Source organism: Cyrtonyx montezumae, unplaced genomic scaffold (genome assembly GCF_038088225.1).
Source record: "Cyrtonyx montezumae isolate F1298 unplaced genomic scaffold, pur_monq_1.0 scaffold_0, whole genome shotgun sequence".
Taxonomy (NCBI): domain Eukaryota; kingdom Metazoa; phylum Chordata; class Aves; order Galliformes; family Odontophoridae; genus Cyrtonyx; species Cyrtonyx montezumae.
Window position 1 is genome coordinate 37,014,110 of NW_027071824.1, and position 23,041 is coordinate 37,037,150.

The 23,041-nt window shown below is 38.1% G+C and overlaps 1 protein-coding gene across 1 annotated transcript; it reads right to left on the reverse strand.

The window, feature by feature from the left end:
• Nucleotides 1-732: 732 nt before the first annotated feature.
• TMEM242 (transmembrane protein 242) lies at nucleotides 733-20,171 on the reverse strand. Its single transcript, XM_065732870.1, has 4 exons — nucleotides 20,032-20,171; nucleotides 19,522-19,622; nucleotides 15,548-15,685; nucleotides 733-1,617 (listed from the first exon to the last, which is right to left on the reverse strand). Exons 1-4 carry the CDS (start codon nucleotides 20,141-20,143, stop codon nucleotides 1,519-1,521), a joined length of 450 nt encoding a protein of 149 aa, XP_065588942.1. The 5' UTR covers nucleotides 20,144-20,171; the 3' UTR covers nucleotides 733-1,518.
• Between the last annotated feature and the right edge of the window lie 2,870 nt (nucleotides 20,172-23,041).

Consider the following 23,041-nt stretch of genomic DNA (forward strand, 5'->3'; position numbering starts at 1 on the left):
ATGTTTATTTAATTCAGTACCCGATCAGTTCTAATGGCATGGCTACTTGTTCAACTTGATGACTCAGCACTAATATGCATAAGCAATAGTCACTGCAGGTATCCCCATGTACACAAACAGAAATATGGAAATAGTACCATTGTTCATGTGCATAGGATGGCAGTATTCACAATTTATTTAATACTGGATTACAAGCATCAAACTATGAAAAAAGATGTCATCTATTATACTTCAATCGTGTTAAAGATATTATTCTAGTGCTGTCACATTTCATAGGAAAACCACATTCTCTATTATTCATCTGATGTTTAACACTTTTTTTTAAACGTTCTTTCCTAGAAATATAAAGATTTAATCACAAAGGACAGGTTCTAAGCAGACTTTATTCAACTTGGCAGCTGCCTTAATTGGACTGTGTGCAACTGATAAAAAACAAACAAACCCTGATAACTGAGCTTCACTCAACAAAGAATTGTTCACTGATACTAATTCTTTTTTTAATTATTATTATTTCTGCTATTTTACAGATCTGCAGTTCTGCAAATACAATGTTTCAGTGAAACATTATTCTTCCTAGTTTACACGTACGCTTCGTGAGATTGCTGCAGTGTGGGAAAATGACACATTGGTTCTCCTGATAGAAGAGGCACAGGAACCACTAAAATTAAAACAAACCAAAAAGAAAAAAACGAAAACAATCCCCCCAGAAATCACATATTAGTTGACTATTGCATAGGACAGACTGGACATAACACTATTCTATGTATTTTTCACTTGCAATATTCATTCAAATATAGTAGAAGTTTTTAAGTAAACTGTCAGATTCACAATTGTGGGATCAAATTAAAAAGCTACAACTGAAAAAAGAGTGCACTTCATTGAGATCTCTGCTGCTGCTCTACATAGGAGCTCAGTAGGTCACTACTTCTATATTTGATGTTTTAAAGTTTCCAGTCAGACAGACAAAAACAGCTTGGTTTAGATGCTTTTTTCTGATACAACTTTAAATATCTCCTTTATTTCTAGAAGAGTGTACTCTAACCTTTATCTTCAGGCTCCTTGATGGACCTTTTATAATTCTCTTGAAATTTGCATTCCTATGAATGGATGTAAATGGCACTGAAAGCACCGTTCTTTGTTTCCTAGAGAAATTCCCTAAATCACTCTTAAAAGGCAGGATGGGGTAAAAGTTTATTGAGATTTTGTCCTCATATTTATTATTAAAGTTGTTCTTTTTTATTTAAGTCTTCATAACATAAAGTCTTCAAGTTGGAACCAACTTACCTCAGAGATTTCATTTCCTCACAAATCAACCGTAACAAATATACTGACAAAATACAGTATAAATTATTATTTTAATTCTTTTCCTGCTAAGTTGTTAACTTGTGTCCTCAGATTCAGTGAACTCAGTTGGTAAGTTGCTCAGTCAGTGTTCTTTTGTGTTTTCAGATGAGACACTTATGATGCTTCTGCTCCTGTTCTTGCTGAAAGAGCCATCTCCAAATGCTTTGGATTCTTTCACTTTGATTTAAGTAAGTCATCCCATTCAATGGTGGACTCACCATTTTTAGGAATTGCTGGAAACAGTGACTGCATTTTAGTTCGGAACTCTTTCATCTATAAAAGAGGTTAAGAAATAAAAGTAGTCAACAATTAATAAGAGGCTTATTCCACAAAATATAGCTGTTTGAGGTTACAAAGATGTAAAAAGGCCTTAAAAATAACAGCAAATTAAGACATTCCCTCTAATTATATTGGTTCAATTAAGTGGAAAAAAAAAGAAGTATGAAGGGACCCAAACTAGGTCCACTTGCCTGGAAGATTCACTACCATTATATGAGCTGTGGTGTGAATATATGTGCATATATATATATATATATATATTTTTTTTTAAACATACATCTATATTCTAATATTTTTTTTTGTTTGGAATAAAATTGCTTCAATAGAATGCAGCCATGGTTTCAGTGCAGTACCTTATTCTGCAGTTTCTATAGATTGAAGGTCAGTTATAACAGGTCTGTTTGAGGATTTTAGAACAAGGTTAAAGAAGATGTTCAGATCTGAGAATTTTGGCTTACCCAACAATATAGATACAGATGATTAAAAAAAATCTTATTAAAATTTATTAATTTATTAATAGGCAGGCAAAAAAATCATAATTATACATTGGACCATGCTTTTCTTTCTTTATTGGTATATTAAAATGTCTTCTATGAAAGAGGGAAATGTTTTCTTTATATTCTACATATCAAATATCAACACATTAAAACCAAACACCAAATCTGTATTTAATGGTAACCATTTCGTCACCAATGGCTGATTCAATTGTCTTGACAGGCCAGAACTGTGAGTTAATTTCATTAAAAATCACTTCTTTTTGAAGTTACTATTCAGATTTAATGGGTTATTTTCTTCCAATATTTTAACATATGAGGGATGCTCCAAAAGTTATATCTTCTATTTTATTTTGTCCATGATGCAGAAAGCGAGCTTGTCTAGTAAATAAAATATTACAAGTCTATTCTGAAAGAAAAGGGAAAACACACACGCACACACACACACACACACACACACAAAGTATTTATCTAGAAAGCACTAAAACACTGCTATCAACTGTAAAGTTAAGAATATTCAGAATTCTCTGTGTTCTGCAGGTAAAAGCAACTCATTTTCTGGAAAAGCAGTTTTCCTTTAGGACATAGACAAAATTTGAAATATTCAATGGCTTTTTTTGTTGCTGTTTTTTTAAGACCCTGTAATAAATTTCTTCAGTCTTATCTCCTCAGATTCTGATGCTTATTTGTAAAACCACTTTGCAACCAATGTCAGACTCAAAGTCACCACTTCCAGTCTTGCAAGCATCTACATCTTTTTCCATGACCCCCTCTGTACAAAATATTTTTAATTGTAATTCACAGGTTTGACTTTTTCACATTTTGCTCCAAACTATCTTCTTTTGTAATTTCCACTCTCAACACTGATCTTTAATAAATCATAATACTAAGCTGATCACCACTATGGATTGACTTTCCAACATTGTGCCTTAGGTTGCCAACTATTTAAGAAAGGTGTTCTCTACAGTGACTGACGTGGGCCTAAGCAGTATGCAGTGTCTTCTCAGTGTATCTAATTGGGGTCAGTATATTTACAATACAAATGTCACAGCTACTATTACTTCAAATTTGCATTTCTGTGCAATTTAGAAGTCCTGCATCCTACTACTTCTCTTCACAATAGTTTTTGAGTAATACATTAAGTTATATAATTGGTACTACTCACAGACATTTTTTTTCTCTCTCTTCTCCCAGTAAAAAAATGCTGTCCAGTGTTTCACTGGGGCTTTGAGTAAGATTTCTAATGTATTTCCTGCTCATCTGCACCACCATCATCAGCTTTTGAGTATCTTCCTCCATTTCCAAGTTGTTTCCAAGTTGCACAAACTCAATGTACTTTCAAATCGTGGCCACTGCTCTCCCAGCACTCAAAGCTCCTTTACAGCTCCCTTGCCACACCACCTGAAAGCATGGGGAAGACTTCAAAAACTTTAATCTGATAGAGGGGGACCAGTGTATATACACATAAATCATGATGGAAACTGCAACACAGTTCCTTCCCTCCCAGTGTCAGTGTTGGCTGCTTGGGAGTCATTCTAGTATCAAATTTTAGGCTGTGACCTCTCTCAGTCATGGACCATGAGCTCAATACTTTGGCTGTTGACTGATCAACCTGTATTTAGTATAAGACTAAATTTGACCTCCAAACTAACTCATTCTGACCTTGCACTTGTTCTTGATTGTATTTGGTTGGTAGCATAATGCCAATCCTATTGCAACTTCACAGGAAGTGAAGGCGAACTTTTTTCAGTGAAGGTACAATGAGCTATCATTCTTTGAATTGGATTTCCTGGTATCCAGTCAGCCTCCTACACTGGGATGAGCTTCTTGTGAAGATGACTAACCTGCCTTTATGTTACATGAATACTGCACCCTAATTAATGAGGGAAACCTTGTAATTCAGAATCCATGCCCTAATCCATGCCTTGCCTTTTTTCCTGAGATACCCTGTTGTAAGGTCTCTTCTCCCCTCTCCAATGCAGATATCTCCTGTACTTCTTCCAGATTCCATAATTCACATACCAGCGGTCTCAAATCAACAAGCGTTAATTTAATTAAAATAGGTAATATGCCTAAATAATAAATACTGGAACATTTAGAAACAATTCATTGAAATGGCTGCTCTTTGATGACTGTCAGACACACTGACCCTGGGATGTCTCCAATTAATAGCGTAAGTAAACTGACTCCTAAAAGCTGAATGTGTTCTACTTCTTTTGGCTACCCTCGAGATCACAGACTTCACTCCCAAACCCTGCTTCTGAACCCAGTGGCACATGAACGATTTGTAGCACATTTCTTGATTTAACATTCCAGTATTCTCCATTCCTGGAAGCAACTCTCAGAAGTGAATTTCACTCAAGTGTTTTTTTTTTTTTTTTTAATCACAGACATTGCAAAGCTTGATACTGTTTTTTTCCTGCCAAATAAATTACAGTAACTGTTCCACCTCTGACTGTCAGGCTTCTTTCTAAAAGGGTATCATCTACCTTGCTGCATTAAATAATCTGTAATAGCTACAGATCACTGTTATTTTCTTATCTTAACCTAATGATCCTGCCTCAGGTGGCAAAAATATGGGGACCTAAAAGCATCTTCCAGTTAATAATGTCTTTTTAATGTACATCGTTGACAGAATGTCACACAAAAACTGGGATAGCACTATTACCAAGAGCACTTATGTGGCCGTTCATATTAAAATGAATGGAAGAGAGGCTAAAAAAAGTCTATTTGAATCCTAGAATGAAAGTTTTATAAAGAAATGTTCTCTTTAACGTCTGACATTCATAATAGGCCAACCCAGATTCTAGGAATTATTAGTTTCCTATTTTAGTACGTGTACCAGTAAGAACTGCTTACATCTTCCAAGTGAAATGAGGTTAGATACCCTGAATTGGAATACGAACTGAGAGCACAACACAGCATGTCCACACCGTACATTCTCATCAGCCACCTTTCACCTCACAAGGAACCGAGATGACACAGGCTGCCTTGGATTTAAGAGCATCAGAGAGGACTGTTCTTGCTACCTTTTCCCAAATCTCAAAATGATCACTGTTGCCCTTGTTAGCAAACGCTTACCAAGGTCTGCATACAGAAATAGCGGGTTATTTGTGGAAAACAGCAAGCACTGAGCCCTTACAGCACTCCAAGAGCAGAGCAGACAGCCTGCTGGCTGAATGCAATTCTCTGACTGACACAGTAAAATGGAGTGGTTGTTGCAGGTCACCTCGTGCCAGCTAGCATGCTGACCTCTACAGTAAGCACAGAAAGTAGTGCTCTGGTTCATATTCTTAGATCTTACACTTCATTGGGAACAGTGTTCAGGCAACTCAGAACCCATGCATCTCAATGTTAAGGCACCTGCATCACGAGCATGCTGCAGTCGTTTCACTTTGGCCTAATTTCAGTGCATATGGCACTTAGCTCCCAGTATTGGGACTGTTAACTGGTAACTTGGAAGTTTGTTTCTACACATCTATAGTAAAAGGAAGAAGATGTCAGACCAGTAGAAAAGCCTAAAGAAAGCTGCTCTGGTTACTCTGATTTTTATTTTTATTTTTAAAAGAGAGATGTTTAGCTATTTGTGCTCAGTGGGAAAAATCATCTTTTATTTATATACACGAGGGTAGTAATCTTGTAAACCACAGTCTTAAAAAAGTTACCTCCTTATACTTAGAGCTGTATGAGTATGCCTTAACATTTTATGAATAACTAAGATGATTTTTATGAAATAGAAGTCCAAGATCTGAAGTTGTCCTGGTATATGGTATCTCAAAGCAGACAGCCTTAGTGTTTCATACTCAATCCTGTAACCATTGATTTCAGTGACACTGCACCAGACTTCCAAATAAAAACAATAGTCCAAAGTTTGGACTACACTGCCTTGTTGCAAAAGGCTTTCATGTGGTGCAGAAAAATTGAGTGATTTTTTTCTAAAACCATTGAGGAACATTCCATTTATTTCTGCAGTCTTACTTTCTAATCTGGGTGCCTGAAAAGGACATACATATGATTAGTCTTTTATCGTGCATTACTCATTTCTCCTTAGTCATCCTGCACAATCTGAAAAATTAATGTAATCTACGATTTAAAATAGTTAAATATATAAATGTATGAAGCATGCTGGTTAATGGACCCAAAGCATCAGGATGAGTGTTCCCACTGCACAAGATCTTGTGTGCTGTAATTTGAATTTCTGAATTGAATGAAAAACAAGAATTGTCTGCAAGTATGCAGTTGTTTCAAATAGTAACAGTATTCTTTTCCTCTGTATGAACAGCAATTTCCAGTAATGCGTTATCCAGAATTGAGAGTAATGGCTGAGAAAAGCAGACAGTACAAATCAAAGCTTCAGCCTTTAGTGATTCTTAGGCCTTGAAGCCTGGAATGGGATTGCGTGGTATGCGGGTCACACATTAGAGCTCTTGCTGCACACAGAGCCGGGATGTGGACAACCAGACACTTTCATGCAAGCAGAGCAACCTACATGAGGATGGGAGCACACAGGAGCATGACCACGCTGCCACACTTGAAGATGTCAAGGTACTGAGATGCAACATAAGAACCTACACCAATCAGGTAAGCTTTTATTTACATTTTAGATATAATTTGTAGTTTGCATTACACAGACCCAAGGAGTGTGCTGATCCACCTGCCCACTGCCAGAAACTTGCAAATGCTCCAGAGGCAACATATGACCAAAGGCTGAGTGTTGTTTTATTCTATCATGGAATCACAGAATGGTTTAGGGTGGAAGGTGCCGTAAAGCCTACACAGTTCCAATCCCCTGCCATGGGCAGGACTGCCCTCCACCAGCTCAGGCTTCCCTGGGCCTTATCCAACCTGGACTTGAGCTCCTCCAGGGACAGGGTACCCAGAGCTTCTCTGGGCAGCCTGTGCCAACACCTCAACGCCCCCAAGTAAAGAATTTCTGCCTAACATCTAACTTAGATTTCCTCTCTTTTAATTTCTCCTTGTCCTATCATTATTACATTGTGTGAGAGGTCAGTCCCACTCCTGTTTATAAGCTCCCTTCAAGTACTGGAGGGCATATCTAACTTCCTAACAGGTTGCTGGCAGCTGACATTGACGAGTCTCTTCCAAGACACGATGAAATAATTCTTCAAGAGAACTACACTCAACAATTTTCTATATTCATGAAATTCTTCCCTACAGCTGTCCTTATAGACAGTGCAGATGTAGCAGCTTTTCACTAAGAAAACGATGATCTTATTCCTTGAACGAGCATTCTGCTTTATCAAGTACAAGCAAAGTTCATGGGTTCCATGTTTTTTCCTTCTAATTCTTGTGCAAAATAAAAGCAGTACATATCAAATCATAGAATTGCTCATGCTGGAAAAGACCTTCAAGATCATGAAGTCTGACTGCAATCAAACCTTACTACCCTAACTCGAACAACCCATCGCTAAATCATGTCCCTGAGCACCACATCCAAATGGATTTTAAACACATTCAGGGATGGTGCCTCAACCACCTCCCTGGGGAGCCTATTCCAGTGCCTAATGACCCTTCCCGTAAAGAACTTTTTCCTTACATCTAAACTAAACCTCCCCTGGTGCAACTCAAGGCCATTTCCACTCGTCCTGTCACCTGTCACCAGTGAAAAGAGACCAAACCCACTCTTGCCACAATCATGTTTCGGGTATTTGAAGAGAGCAATAAGGTCTCTCCTCAGCCTTCTCTCCCCAAGACAAATATGTGTGGAGGCAAGTCTTCCTCACACCAGACTAGGTAATACAAACAGTACAGACAAGATGGGTATTAAACAGAATGAGGAAGCATTAACTTGTACTGGTACTAAATCTTATTTGAATTTAAATATGCATTGAGAAAGTAAAACCATGATAAAATGGTCAGATTTGAATTATTTTGAATTCTATGATAATGAAACAGGAAAGATGATTTTATTATGCAGTCAAGAGTGCATAATAAATCAATTTTGATAAGGAATAGAAACGTCATGAATAAAACTAAAATTAAAAAATGAATAGCAATAAAAGCATCTAGGAATGACTGTAGGATTATTCTAGAATGATTCTAGGAGATACACTGCTTTCACAGCAGCATTTGGACATTTACAAAATAGCATAAAAATTTAAGCCTTTGCAAAATATCTGTATTTGACTGAGATTTAATAGATGGATGCCAAAAATTTGTGAAGACTATGTCTCCGTAATTGCATTTTATTTTTTAAAATCATCCTTCCTTAGACCCAATACTCATTTGTATTTATAATGTACTGATGACTACAGTTTCAAATATCTCCCAAAACAGATGGGGTGATGTTAGTATTGTTTTGCTGAAAGAGTAATTAGAAGTTGGATTTCCTATAGATAAAAGCAGCTTGCCGACAGGAATTGTCCTTACCAATAAAACCATGACAAGCATATAATCTCTGTATTGTTTTTATTGTTTTAGATGTCTCTACACAGCTATGCAATTGTGTTAGACTGTTAATATTTTAAAGGCTAAGATCAATGAAAAAGAGGATATTTCATTAGGAGTCATCATAAAAAATGATAACTAATATTTTGTAACTATATTAATCACAGATTACTAGCTCTCAGTATTTTCTTAGATTTCCATAGAACAGATATACAAATAACAAACGTACATCTGAATCATCCTGGCCCTCTTTCCTTGGGAGAACAAATGTTTCTATTTCTGAGGAAATTTAGTGAGGGCATGAAGAGCAAAAGGGCTCTTAAAGTATAATTTATTTTGCTTGTTAATTGTTCCATGGCTCAGTGTGCCAGTGCTGAAGCATTGTTCTCCTCTTAAAAGAAGGTTTATAATTACTGTTATGTAAAAAAAACAAATCGAAATAACAACAAGCATTCATAGATATGTTTCAATATCTGTCAAGTATTCCATAGCTGCAATTTTTTAATTTAAAGAAAAGCTGCTTATCTAAAGTGAGGATTTACAACTCAACTGCAACTTCTAGAAAACTGTGAAACAATTCTGAAGTATTTGATACTCTTGGCAATCAAACTGTAAGCAAACTGGAATTCAGCTTAATAGGATTATTGATGTCAGCTATTCCTGTAAAATAAACCTCCTGAATGCAAAACAAGTTTAAACAATATACTGCTGACAGTCAGCTACATTAGAAACAGACTCAGTAGTTCTCCTAAGTCAGCGGGTTGAGGATTAAGAAGAATGAAACACTTGGGGATAGAGGGATGGGTCAGAAAGACCTTTTCAAAGAAAAAGAAAGAATTTATATGACAAAGGCAGACCCCACACAATTCACTCATCACATAACGCAAAGGATCACCATGGTGTGTACCTTGCTTGTACGGACAGGCTATGTTTCTGCCTTTCAAAAAACACCAGTTTAAGCAGCAAAGGAAAAGACAAGAGACAGACCAGATAAATCACTCCAAGTGCAAGTCTGCTTTGATTTAGGCTTTTAATTTAATATTTTATTATGACTATAGCTTAATTAAAGATCAGTATGAAGCAATATCACAGAAATAAAACAGTGGAATTCGGGAATTGCTCAGAGACAAAATAGTATATGTTTCCTGCATTTCCAGCTCTCTCACTGCAAATGGCAGTGCTCTATGTACTTTCAAGGATATACCTGAGACTAGAACTGTGGCACAAAGATTAGACAATTTGTCATCAGAAAATAATTTACAAAGGACTATGTAACCTTCAATTTCTGATCAGTTCACTTTTACCTGTGATAACCCTATGTTGACAAATACAATGTCTGTACAGCTACTACCACAGGAAGAGGAACCATGACTCTACCAGATGTGACCACTGATCTGAACATGAAGCTACTGCAGTAACAGTACGTTACAGTATTTATTAAACCATAAATTTCTGTCATAGAATCATAGGCTCGTTTGAGTTGGAAGGAACCTTTAAAGGTCATCTAGTCCAACTGTCCTGCAATGAACAGCTCCTCCAGCCTGACCTTGAATGTCTCCAGGGATGGGGCATCCTCTGGGCAACCTGTTCCAGTGCCTTGCCACCCTTACTGTAAAAAAATGTCTCTTATATCCAGCCTAAATTTCCCCTCTCTCAGTTTGAAAGCATTTCCCCTTGTCCTCTCATAACCAACCCTACTGAAGAGTCTGTCTGCTTCCTTCTCATAGCCTCTCTTTAAATATATGCCTAAGATTAAGCACATACTTTAAAACTTCTGTTGGATCAAGGCTAGCCTCTACTGCTCTTATGCCTGTTTATTCAAGTTAAGATATAATATTGTTGCAACTAAATTACATGACACTACCTGAATTCATTTTAATACAAAGACTTCAAACTCTGAATTACAAACAACAAAAAGGTATGGCAGATCGTAGCATCTGTAGAACAGGGACACAAAATCAGAAAGCTTTCAGGTATTTTATACACTTCTCATTCAAGTCAACTGAAATAACAAGGTCTTAAGATATTTTTTTATTTCTTTACTTACAAAAGTAAAGTGAAACAGCGTTTATTTTTAAACAGAAGATTTCAAACTTAACGAAGTTTTTTGTGTGGAGAATAGTAAAATAAGATGCTTCAACTATGACTTATTTGTTTTTTAATGAAATGAGAAATAAGCCAAACCCATTATTTTACACAAAATTATTTTATTTTCAGCTCCTGTGTGTTATCCATCAGGATACAGTCAACTCACTTTACCAGGAGCATAAAAGATAATGCCATGATATGGAAGTTATTAGATAGTAAATATTTTTGTTGTTCGAAGTTATATGTCAACTGTTAGGCCTGTGTTTAGTATCACATGTGTTCTTCTGATCTTTGAAGTGCCTCACAGTGGGAGGCTGCAGGCATGTCTGGGTGAACACTGGAGTTCAGACCAGGAATGTGCTTTGGTTGTGAATCTCCCAGTTGTCTACATTGGCCGTTAGCTGAACAGTCTCAGAGACCCCAAATGGATTTCTTCGGAGTGAAACAAAACTAGAGGTTTGTTCTTGGAGCACATCTAACATACTCCAGCTGCAAACAAGTATTCAGGCCATGAGACAAGGCTGGTCAGCTCAAATTTAAAACATTACCTGGAATGATTGTAGGTATTTGAGTCCCAAGCCCAAACTGCTTCACTGGCCCAGTGCAGTTAGTCAGAGACTCTTGCTCATACTGCTGGACTTTGACATCATCAAAAATGGACTGCTTTCCTAAGCTAGTTAAAAAGTCACAATAATGACATATTACTAACATCTGGATAAATTCTGCATGGGGCAGAATGTACATGAAAATGGAAAACCATCAGCTCCTAGGTTGTGAAAGTGAAGATTTCTCTTTAAATTAATAAAAAATAGAATTTAAATGATTACTGAACTAAGTCCTCACTGACCCATCACTTCTCACTGTAGGGATAAGAGCTCAATGAAACTGAGTAGCATTTACTACTTATACAGCCTATTTGAAGATGACAATGACAACTGCAGTCAGGAGATATTAACAACCTATCCTGAGAATTTTCTATATCCCTTACCAAGATGGAAAAATCAGTTGCTTACTATCACTCCTGGGTTTTCGTGCTAGCATAAAAATTAGTAGGCTTACCTTCCTTATCAATAAAGCCATTTAAGAGCTGGAAGGGGGCATTGTGACAGCACTGTTTTAAGAACATACTGAATGTCCTGGTATTCTCTCCTGCTGCCAGCAGATGTAGCTGCAGTGCAAAACAAACTACAAGCACATGCCTGGGCCCTCTGGCCCTGTGTGTACGAGCCTCAGGTCCCCTGTCCCCCCACACCAACCCCAATGGAGTCTACTTTGCCCAGGAGGGTACAGGAGATAGGTGCCTGATAATATAGACGATTTTTTTCTAAAAAGAAAACACAACAACTACACAGCACATCATAGCAGTTCCATCACTGGGTTTAGTTTTGTCCTTTTTAGCATGTAAAAGATGCTCACCATCTCTTCCAAAGCAGGCAACTATGAAAGGTCTCACAGCAGGCACACTATCATTCTTTCACAACAGTTCGGCAGTTCACTGCTTCAAACCAGAGCGTGGCCAGAGTGAGCAGGGTTCAAAGGGCACAGAATGCATTTTTGGCTGCACTGCTCCAAATTTACTGCCCAGCTTTGCCCTTCTCCTCCTTCAGAGTCAAAGCACACTGTGATGTGCATGACCTTCAGCAGTTCACATGGGTTGATCAGCCAGGGGTGGGACTGCTCAACAACATCACTGGCTAACTAGCCATTGCTGTGAGATCTCTGACCCATCACATCTGATTTTCCACGGTGGCTTCTCATCCAGTTTTACTCCCTGAGATAGTATTAGGTATTAAACAACACAGCAGCTCAGTTTCACCTGACTCAGAGTCCTTCTCCAAACTGAAAGTTAAAGTCATTCTGCTCACTAGGACCACACTAAGACATCCACAAGGGCAGAGCTGGCAGTAGATTTAAGAGTATGCTAGAATTAATGTATTTTTATGTGTGACAGACGCAACTTTTTTGTTTGCTAAATGAAACATCTGTGGTGTTTACAATTAAAATTATATTATGTCTAACAATATTGAAACACCACATGATAACGTTGATAATGTTGTTATCAATATTACCAGCAACTCTTAAACAAACAAAATCAGTGCCCATCTGAGAGAGGACAGCAGCAGGGACAGATCACTAATTAGTACAGACCAAAGGCAGCTGGTTACTGTTAAAGGCAGTAAGGTGAAGGAGCAGAGCAGCAAGCTCTTCTTCTCCTTGTTCAGCTGCCAAAAGTTTAGTTATTAAGATCACACGGTTCCTGGCATTAAGATGAATCAAGTTTTTTTCTAAGGTCACATATAAAACAACACTTTCAGAGGCTGACATCTGATTTAAAGCCAGAGCTTTCAAATATACATACAGCCTACTTAGCTTGAAATTATAACTTCAAATTCTTCCTGTCTGCTGTATGGGAAGCCTGCATTACAGAATTATACAACACTGAAGAATTAAGGTATTTATATTAAGGTATGCCTACAACAGTTGTTTGTTTTTGTTTTTTTTTTTTTAAGATGTTCAACTTAAATTAAAATGCTCATTTGAAAGTGTTGAAAATAACATAAAATTGCAGTGGCTTTTGTGGTTTAGAAAGTTAACATTTCAAGGCATGTTGTTTTACAATATTTCTAGTAAATATTTTTTGCACAAAGTTAAACTTATTTTTGTGACTATCTAAGAGTTATTAGTTTTAACAACTGTATTTCATGTGTCCCTGAAAGTTTGAACTGGAGTTGAATGACTGCTATAATAGAAATGCTGTTACAGAAGAAAGAGAGTTTTCAAGACTATTTTGTTCATCTGAAATGGGAAAGACCTTTCTCAAAATTAGAATATACCTATGAATCCAGAATTAATGATGTGCCAACCAGCTTATAACACTTAATATCAGGTGCTCATGAAGATGATACTTCATGCACGAAAGTAACATCTTCCATGAGTTAGTATTTTCTTCTGAGTGTTATGTTAAAGTAGTATGCAAAGTGTCACCAACAATCAAAAATTAACTTTAGACATGCAATTCTAAAGAATCTATTTTCTTCGATCAGAGTATTTCATCTTTAACACAGTTCTACTTTTGTACCTCTATCGATTTTAAATATATCTAATTTTAACATATACAGTAGAAAAGGATTAAGAAATGCATGACAGAAGCTTATGAATGCACATTTGCAGCTATGTGGTAATGAGTAGCACTACTGTACGAGCTTCCTTCTTCCAATTGGAGTTTAAGTCTGTAGCAAAAGCAACAAATATGTCAGTGGAAAGCATGGGAAGAGAGCCATTCAAAATCATATGCAGCCACGCTCTTGGCAGAAATCTACTTCCTTCAGTGTCTGCAGCACTAATTGTGTTGTGAAGAGTAAGCACTCTATACATAGAGAAACTAATACTAAAAGATATTTGCAAGAGCCTCTTAAGATGCAGTTTCCCTTATCTCCTTACAACACTAATGCAATGCAGAATATAATAATGACCTCCTGATGGTAAACACTCAGTTGCTAAAGGCCACGTGCTGCTGCTATGCACTTATGACACAAGAGGTGCTGCTGTCAGACCGTGACACTTCCTGGGCTTCCTCAAGCTTATGTTCTTGTTCTTTGTCATATAGTCTCAATGAAAGCAGCCCCCAAGAAAATCAGATAACTGTGGGTCCAGGTAAGCAATTTCCAAGGAAACAGCAATTAAGCTTACTGACAAACAGTTAACGTAAGTTGCTGACTAGGGTCATATTGTCCTTTGGCAGAACCAGAAGTACTCTGAGTGAAAACAAGAATCAGCAGCATAGTGTGAATTCTTTTGTGAAGATGATGATGTAAGTGACAGTGTATTCAGCAGACTGCTATAGATCAGCATGCAGAGTACAGACTGGTATGCCTGCTCTTCTCCTTTTTCAGCTATTCCACTACAGCCTAACAAGCAGAACTTCAGTATAAACAAAATGCATAGCAGCTGCATTGCATGTCCTTCTTTTCTTTATTGGCTCTTACTGAGAATCAACATTAGAAACTGAGGAATTTGTGATTGTGCATTGAGACCCAAATGGGTAACCCACAGGATTCATTAGCAGAGTGGACAAGAAGTGAGAACTTGAATTAAGGTATTAATGAGAACTCCATCAGAGTGGAGTAATATACTGCTGCTTTTAGCGATGGAAGATCATGAAATTCACTGCTGGAAATAAAAGTAATTCCTCACACAAGGTGAGGGAAGTTTATTTATTCCTACCCCTTAAAAGGAAGTGGAGTTCTTGCCAGCTGCAGGGCATCTTTTCAGTCATGGCTTGTTACTGGGGCAAACCAAAATGCTTACATGAACTCTGGTGTTCACACTTAACACAGTGCAATACTGGAACATAAGCACTTCAGTAAAGGTAGCCTTATACCCTTGGGGTATTACAGATGCTTTCCAGTTTCTTTGCATTGACATGGCACATCATGGAACATAACTCCATCATACATGAATCCTCTAACTTCTTCCCCTTTGCTTCTTACAGAAACACGCTAGAAAGAAAGCTGTCTTTGTCTCAATTTTTCTTGCGTCCTCCATGTCCTGATGCAGAAAATGGAACTTAGACAAATAGACAGCTATAAAAAGAGGATTCAGGGTAGCCTTCAATTCAATAAGCAAAGCATACAGAAAGTTTGCAGCTACTATTTTAGTCTCTGAAGTAGAACGCTGACTTTTTTTTTTTTTGAGGAATTTGAAATGTGTCTGAATAAATATAAGCGAGGCAGAACTGTTCTTCCCCCAAAACTGTCTCCTCCACAACATCCCACTTAGAAAAAATGCGAAAATGACATTCTGGTCTGTACAGCCCTCTGGTTAGTCACTGTACCTGTAGAGAATCAAGGGTACTGCCAGGTTGAAGTAGTATAGAGTACGATGAATAATTCTGGAAAAAGTATAGTATTTAGAAGATCATATTTGCTACTCACACTGTGAACACCCAGAGCCTTCCAGATGGCAAAACTTAGTAATCCAACTCCACACCATGCATACAGAGAGCCCCATCCTAGGGCACGTAAGGCCAGTGATGAGCCACTCTCAGGTAATGCAGCTGTTGCGGTAATACCCTAGAAACAAAAAAAGAGTGATTAAGGCAAAGTGAATAATAATCGGAAAAAAGAAAAATAGGAAAGATTTATTGCTCTAGTATTTCAGTTCTCTTGCCGCTTTATGGGAGGCTGTAAAAGGTCTTGTTATGGATGCCAGCAGGACCCAAGTGCCAAGAGAGTGGGTGTATGAGCTGCTTTCCCAGCAGGAACAGCTTTCATGGCTGCTAGTAGCACCTGGGGAATTTTTAATACCTAAAGATGCTGAAATGAACAGTTTAATAGGCACAAGAACCTGACTGCTATCCCACCACTCAAAAGCCACAACTGGATCAAAACCAAGACAGTTGCCTTAGAATGCAATCCTTTTACAGAATTGATTTTGGTATGATTTCTTCAGGGTGGTGTGAGTGGGGCAAGGCTCTTGGTGTGTAAGTCTTTGTCTAAGTTCCTGTAATAGCAGATTAGGACCTGGAGGACCCTATGTATCTTTCAGCTTGATGCAGAATGTAACAGTGACTGAGAGACCAATTTTGAGGTGCAGCAGCTCTGAAGGAATTCTAGAAGCTGTGTAGGAAAGCTTTGAAAAGAACGAATAGCAATGTTAAGCCTCATTTCTCTGCAGAGTTACTTAAGTGGCAACAAAGATAGCACTACTCCGTTTAAATACTTTCTATTTTGTTAGAAATAAGAATGGGCGTTTTTTAAGATTCTGTTGCTTCAGTCTTCCATGAGGTGTGCTGTGGAAAATACAAAATACTTGGGAAAGTCATCTCAGGCCAATAGGAATGGAGCTTCAACCACAACAGAGTCCCAGCTATGATGAATCCCTTTTTATCACAGCACATCGGTATGGGGTGCAACTATGAAGGGCATGAATACATGGTGGCTTATATCAGTCGGTTCATACCAAATGTTTACTGCTAGCCAGCCATCCTTGGATGGCAATGCCCCCTGCCCTGTACTTAGCTGTTACAGGGCAGCTGCAGTCTCTTTCAATTTTTTTCTTCTTTTGATCATAGAATCGCTTAACTAAACACATGTATAGTGTCTACCAGAATGGTATTTGGTCAGTGAAAAAGCATCTTTTTTTTTATCTTGACTTTGTGTTCATCAAAATGTCAAAATGATCTTCAGACAGCGCTTAGTATTAACACCTGTCCTTTGGATTCAGTTCTGGGCAGTTACCCAAGGACAAACACCAACATGCAAAGGACACAACTAAAATCTATTTTTATTCCTCATTTATTCTGATTTGGACATCCCAAAGTGTAAGCTGTTAACAGTGTTCTCTATGTATGTGTATATACACACAGAAACACAGACACAAACAATAGATATCTAACCACACCTTTAAACTGAATTCTATTTCCTCCCTGAAGCTAATGAACTTTCCTAACTCTTCCAGCAGAGATTGTATTGAGTAGATTTTAAATTTGTGACAATTATTTCTGACATTTTCCTGCTTCAACAGTCTACACATCTACAATGTGTAGAAGAACTTCCATTTGGAAGATGGAAAAAGAACGGACGAAAATATCCTCTACACAGAATCTTTAAATAGGAGTCATTATCTGTGAAAATTGCTGGCAAAAATAACTCAACAGCTATCTAAATGCTAGATTGTCTCAAGAAAAAAAAAAAATGTGCTATGTGTGCTATGTGGAAACGGTTTATTTGGTTTTACTGACAGCAGCCAAGAAGTGTTATGTTATAAACTGATTCCTGAGGGATGTTAAGTATAAAGATAGGGATTTCTGTAAACATCAGTTTGTTATACAATAATCTGATATGCTATTCAGAGCATCAAGAAAGCTGATTAAGAAATGCTAAAAAATTAAGAGGACAACAATAGAAAACTATGACAGCATGCAGGAAAAAGGTGCAACCAAGGAAAGAACATTTTTAAGAGAATAGAGTTTTATGCATGAGCCTGTTATTGTCTTTGTTACAGTCCCAATACTGGAAGGAAAAATAATTTTTTTTATTTGAAAAAATAAGCTATTGAACAATGCTCAAATCTTCTTTAAAAGAAGGGGAAAAAAAACGGCCAGAATACAGGGCAGGATGTGCTGGTTTGTTTCCCAAAATACATGCTTCTCACTTAATTTATTTTATTTCTGGAGCACATGGGAGAAATGACAAAGGCCTCAGTCCTCTATTTCCTTTTAGACAAGAATGTGTCTGAAAAGAAGCTGTGCCTAAAATAAGTATGTTCAACTGCTTCAGTTGATTGTATTCAGTGTATTCACTGCTTCATATGGCATAACTCATAAGACACCCGGATAAATTCTGGTAAAATTGGACACTTCTCACAAGAAGGCATCAGAGCACTTAAATTTAATATACATACCCCTCCTAAAAATGTTTTAAATGAAGGTCTCTGCAGTGGTTCATCACAAAACAGGATTAGTCTCAGTTCTGAGTAAATATGGGCACTGGTTCTACAAATGCTTACTTACTGTACTTCTTCTATGTTAGAGAAGATAAATTCATTTTCACCTTATCTCTCTCCAGTAACATTGATGCTGTTCTGTAAGACTAGTCTAGTCATACAGTCTGAAAGCAATCATGAAGCCACGATGATGTGATGCTACATCTTCCCCCTATTTATTTTTTTTTACTCTGACTCAACTGTTTTAACTGGTCACAGACTGCATTTTTTGTTTTTTGTTTCTACTCTGACTTGAATACTGGAGTTTCAGACACAAAATCTGGCATAAGCCAGCAAAGATGAAGAAAGACAGGGTCTTGAATTTCTTCCCAGCATTAATTCTGGAATGGCTGGACTATTTCTTTGACCAGAAATGCTTGCTGAAGTTTGCTTGAAGTACCTGTCAAGCTATGGCCTCATCCTAAATGGAAAAAATATTTAGGGGTTAAATGTCTAATAAGAATACAATTACCCTTAGTTATTTATAGTTACACTTCTATTACTGGAATAATGCATTATTTTAATAACAGACAACGACCTGTAGTAACTATATGTTTAAGTAATCTTTACCTCTTTGGTGGCAAAACCTCAGAGAGCCCCTATAGGCAGGTACATAGTTCACAAAGTCTAGCCTTCCTTTTTGAAATCACTCACCTATCATGCCTTCACTATACTTTGCAGTATTTAAGTTGAACAACCCAGTAACTGTACACACTTCCTAGTAAATTTTTACAAGGCATTTTCACAGATAGTAGCAGGTACTGGTTTTCAGCAAAAAAAATGCTATGTGTCATTTGGTGCCACTTACATGCTGGAGCATATATGTTTTTTGATATCAAAGTAATGTCTCTCTTGATAAATAACAGGACAGATCAGATTGTCGTGAGCTATCTGGAAAAAGGCAATGCGCAGGATAAATGAAGTTTAAAAGGGAAAAAAAAAAGATTAAAAAAATAACTTCTTTGTTGTAGTATAGTCCAGTAGCCTGTGGAACAACTTCTCATTTCTTACTTTTCCATGTTACATATTACAAGCTTTGTCTTTTAATTCCCGCTCTTACTCCGTAGTTACCTCCCTTTCCTAATTGACTGTAGTGGGACTGCATGGTGAGTTGGATCACTGAGGTGACACATGATTGGAGGACACTGACATCACAGAATCAAAACAGATTGATGATTATACTCCATTCTATAGCAGTTGTACAACTACAGATTACAGTGTAATTTCAATCTTGTTTTATTTCAGTTTCAAGTACTAAGTATTTACCAGTGGCAAATCTGAATCCATTTTCTATATTAATCCTACTACTGACTTTAAGTCTAGTGCTCTACACTCTACGTATATCAGCATTACCACAAAGCATTTTATGTATTGGTTTTTTTTCCTGTGCATAACAAATGGAAAACAGTTTAAATGAACAAACCTTACTGAACCATTTTGGGTTCTTCTTTTTTGCCATGGCAAGTGTGGTGCCAAAACCTGCTATCATTCCTGCTGTAGCAACCGTACCTAGAAAAATTCCACCTGTCAAAACAAGTTTAAGAAATAACAATTAAAATCTTTTCTCATAGAGGGAGGAAAAAAAAAAACTGTTTTGAAAGTAACATCTGAAAAAATGAAAGACTGTCAGCAAATGCTGAGGGGGAATGTTGTCCAAATTATTTACACTGACTAACCATAGTAAGGAGGAAAGCATATTTTGAAGTGCCTTTTGAAAATAAATAGCAAGCATCTATTTGCAAACTGCACGAGGCAGAAGTCACCCTCGCCCCAGGATGCCTTTTCGCAGCGCTTTCAGATTTCCACGCTCCCTCTGTAGTCTCTCACTCTGGAACCAGGCTGCTAAAAACAGCTCTGTGCTACAGGAAGACGTGCTTCTCCTGCTGCACCACTGTGACCCGAGCGGGGAGGAGAGGGGAGCTGCTTCCTGCACCTTTGATGAGGAAGAGCTTGTCCTGGGAGGCCGCGGAGCTCCCGCGCTCCCGGGGAGCGGGGGCTCCCAGCGCGGGGTCCAGCGGAGCCGCAGCGTGTGGGACATGCCCCATGGCCGGGCTGCGACGGCGCGGCGGCGGCTGCAGCGGCAGCGGCAGCTAACCCGGAAGGGAAAGGAGCGGGGCGGGGAGGCGCGGCTGCCCTTCCTCTTCCATCTTTCTCCTCCTCCTGGGCCGCTTTCCCCGTTGGTGCCCGCGCTTGTGGGCGGCGTGGGCTGCTCTAAGGCCGCAGTCACTCGGGAGCTGAACGGGCAGGAGTCGCAGCCTGTTGTAAAACGCGTCTTTTCTAGCACACTCTGAAAGGATTTCTGCGTAAATCTAGTCACAGCATCACGGAGTTTACTAAGCGGAACTAAAATCTGTGCTCCCAATGAGCTGTCTTGACGGAATCGTTGCTCTCCAATACGTTTTGAGTTCCCAAATTGCATCTCCCATTTTAAACTCCGTGGCAGGATAGCCGTGGCAGTGCGCGCTGCTTCTCGCAGCAGTGTGGGTGTCTGACCTGCAGCTCGGATCCTGCACCACACCGAGGGAGAAAAACGCGCAAATAAGTCCAGCACAAGTGCTTCTTCCTCGCTTCCCTTCTTTGTACCTCTTCGTGGTCGTTTATAGTGTGTATCTAGGGGCCCGATTGCAGGGGATTGGGTTACTAGGCAAAAATTCAGTATTTTGGGAAACTTGCTGGTTGTGATACTTCTGCAAACCAATCCGAAGCCGTTTCCTACCAACGCATGTGCTGTGCCACTGAAACACAGTTTCACATAGCGAAGCAGCAGTTGTCATGGAAGAGAAATGCGCTGCTAGCTGCTGACTCATCAGCCCCAGCTCCTTTTTTCTGTCTGGAGAGCAGCTCACTGCCAGTCTTCGTCTGTTGGGAAAATGCACCCCAGGACCCCATATGTGTTTTGGAGTAGCACTGAGTTCTTTCTGATTCTGGCACTATAAAGACCTAAGGGTGGTCTTGGAATTTCAAACAGCAAGCTGGTGACACTAAAGGAGGATAAGGCTGCAGCAAATAGGATATAAATATGGGGCCCTGGGCAACCCGATCTAGTGGGTGGCAAGACTGCCCACAACAGGAGGGCTGGAGCTCAGTGGTCTTCAAGGTCACTTCCAGCCTATGAATCCATTCTATTATTCTAAATACTATATATTAATATAGTATTACTATGCATAAATCTAAAACAACAGCAGGCATACATTTTGATTGTAAATTGTGCTGAGACCACCGTTGTATTTGTAAGGGGAATCATTGAACTGTGAGAGAGAATGACTTTTCGCCTTTTATGATAAAATCCTAGATTTTCTTATCAGGATAGTTTTTTGAGTTCACATCAATCAAGAAGTCACTTTATTTCAATTCTTCAGAACTAGGAAGAAACATGAGAAAAAAGAATAGTAATGTTATTTAATCTTGATTCAAACAGTGCCATGAGTCTGCATTTAAGAGAGTCAGATAAGATCTGTCTCTATTAATCATTCACAAAGACTTAAAGTAGGGCATAAAACCTATGAAATCCACTCTGTCTTTCTGAGGAACTTAAAATTCTCACTGTTATAAAACTAATTTTCTTGATTTAAAGAGAGAGAGAGAGATGTTCAGCAAAATTGTGTCCATTTAGTTTGGTATATGATTTAATATAATTCTTTCAAGTATAATTTACACAAGATCTTTGCATTTTCTTTTCTTCTCCCTTCTCTGTCACTCTTTCAATGCACAAGCAAACAGAGCAATCTACATATAGCTATCAGAAACAACCAGCTATCTTTTCTAAAATTCAGTGATCTCTTCCTAAAAGTAGACATTTTTTGTTGTTCAAAAGACCAATTTTAATCATTCTGGTGTCAAATATTCAAAGCTTCTTAAAATTAGGCCATGAAAATGTGTATCCAAGTAAGTAGGTTATGTAGGTGATGGTACAGATGAAACATGCATAACTTGTACTAATTTAATTTGACTACAGGTAGAAGTTTGGACAGAATTATTGAATTGTGAGTGCTGAGTTCAGGCACTGTGTGCATGCTGGCATTCCATGGTGAAGGCTGGTTTCACTTGAGGACCAAGGTTGAAATCAGGTTTCCAGAGGAGAAAGGGATAGTTTATAAGCGCACTGGGGCATAATAAATATGTTTACTGAGTTATTCAGCTGTCTGATAGCATGTATCCAGAGCATTCTTGAGTGCCACTTAGAGACAGTTGGCAGATGAAGCACAGCATCAAGTTTGGAGATAGAAAATCCAATTCAAAACATACAGGAGGTTGATTTGAATACTTGTTAAAGTGACATATTCAGTTAACAGAATTTGATTATGTAAAAGAATTTGAGAGTGCCAAATGCTGGTTTTGGAAAAAGAGAAAGCGTTTGAGCTGTTCTTCAGCTCTTGGGAGAGCTGGGTTTTACTCTTTGAATGAGTTGGATCATTTCCTTTATTTCTGAAGGCTTTGATATTTGAAAGTACAGGGCACCCATAGATCTGTGTATGGACACGGGTGTGAGGAAGCTGCTGAAGTATTTCAGAACAAATTTCTTGCCTGTTGGACAAGAAATTGAAGCATTCTGAAGCTATGATTTTGTTTCTAACAGTACTGTCTGTCTTTATGATAATAAGCTGGTTACTGTTGTGCCCCTCTTAAGAATCTGATGTATGAAATTCCCACCTTGGGAGCAAATTCTCAGATCTTTTCTAGAAAAAAAATCTGGTCACTAAGTAATGATTTATAGCATTTAGCCATATAAACACTGACAAGATCAGTGATCATCTCTCAGTCATGAGAACAGTTATAGTAAGAGCTTTGTGTCTGAAAAACACTTTAAAAAGACACTTTAAAAATATTGATTGAAATAGCTTCAAAGATTTATGTGAGGGGTATTTTTCCATTTAGAGAAGAGGAAGTGAAGAAATCTGTCAGTTTGTGCAAGGTTTTGCTTTAGTTTCTTGTTGTAAACACAG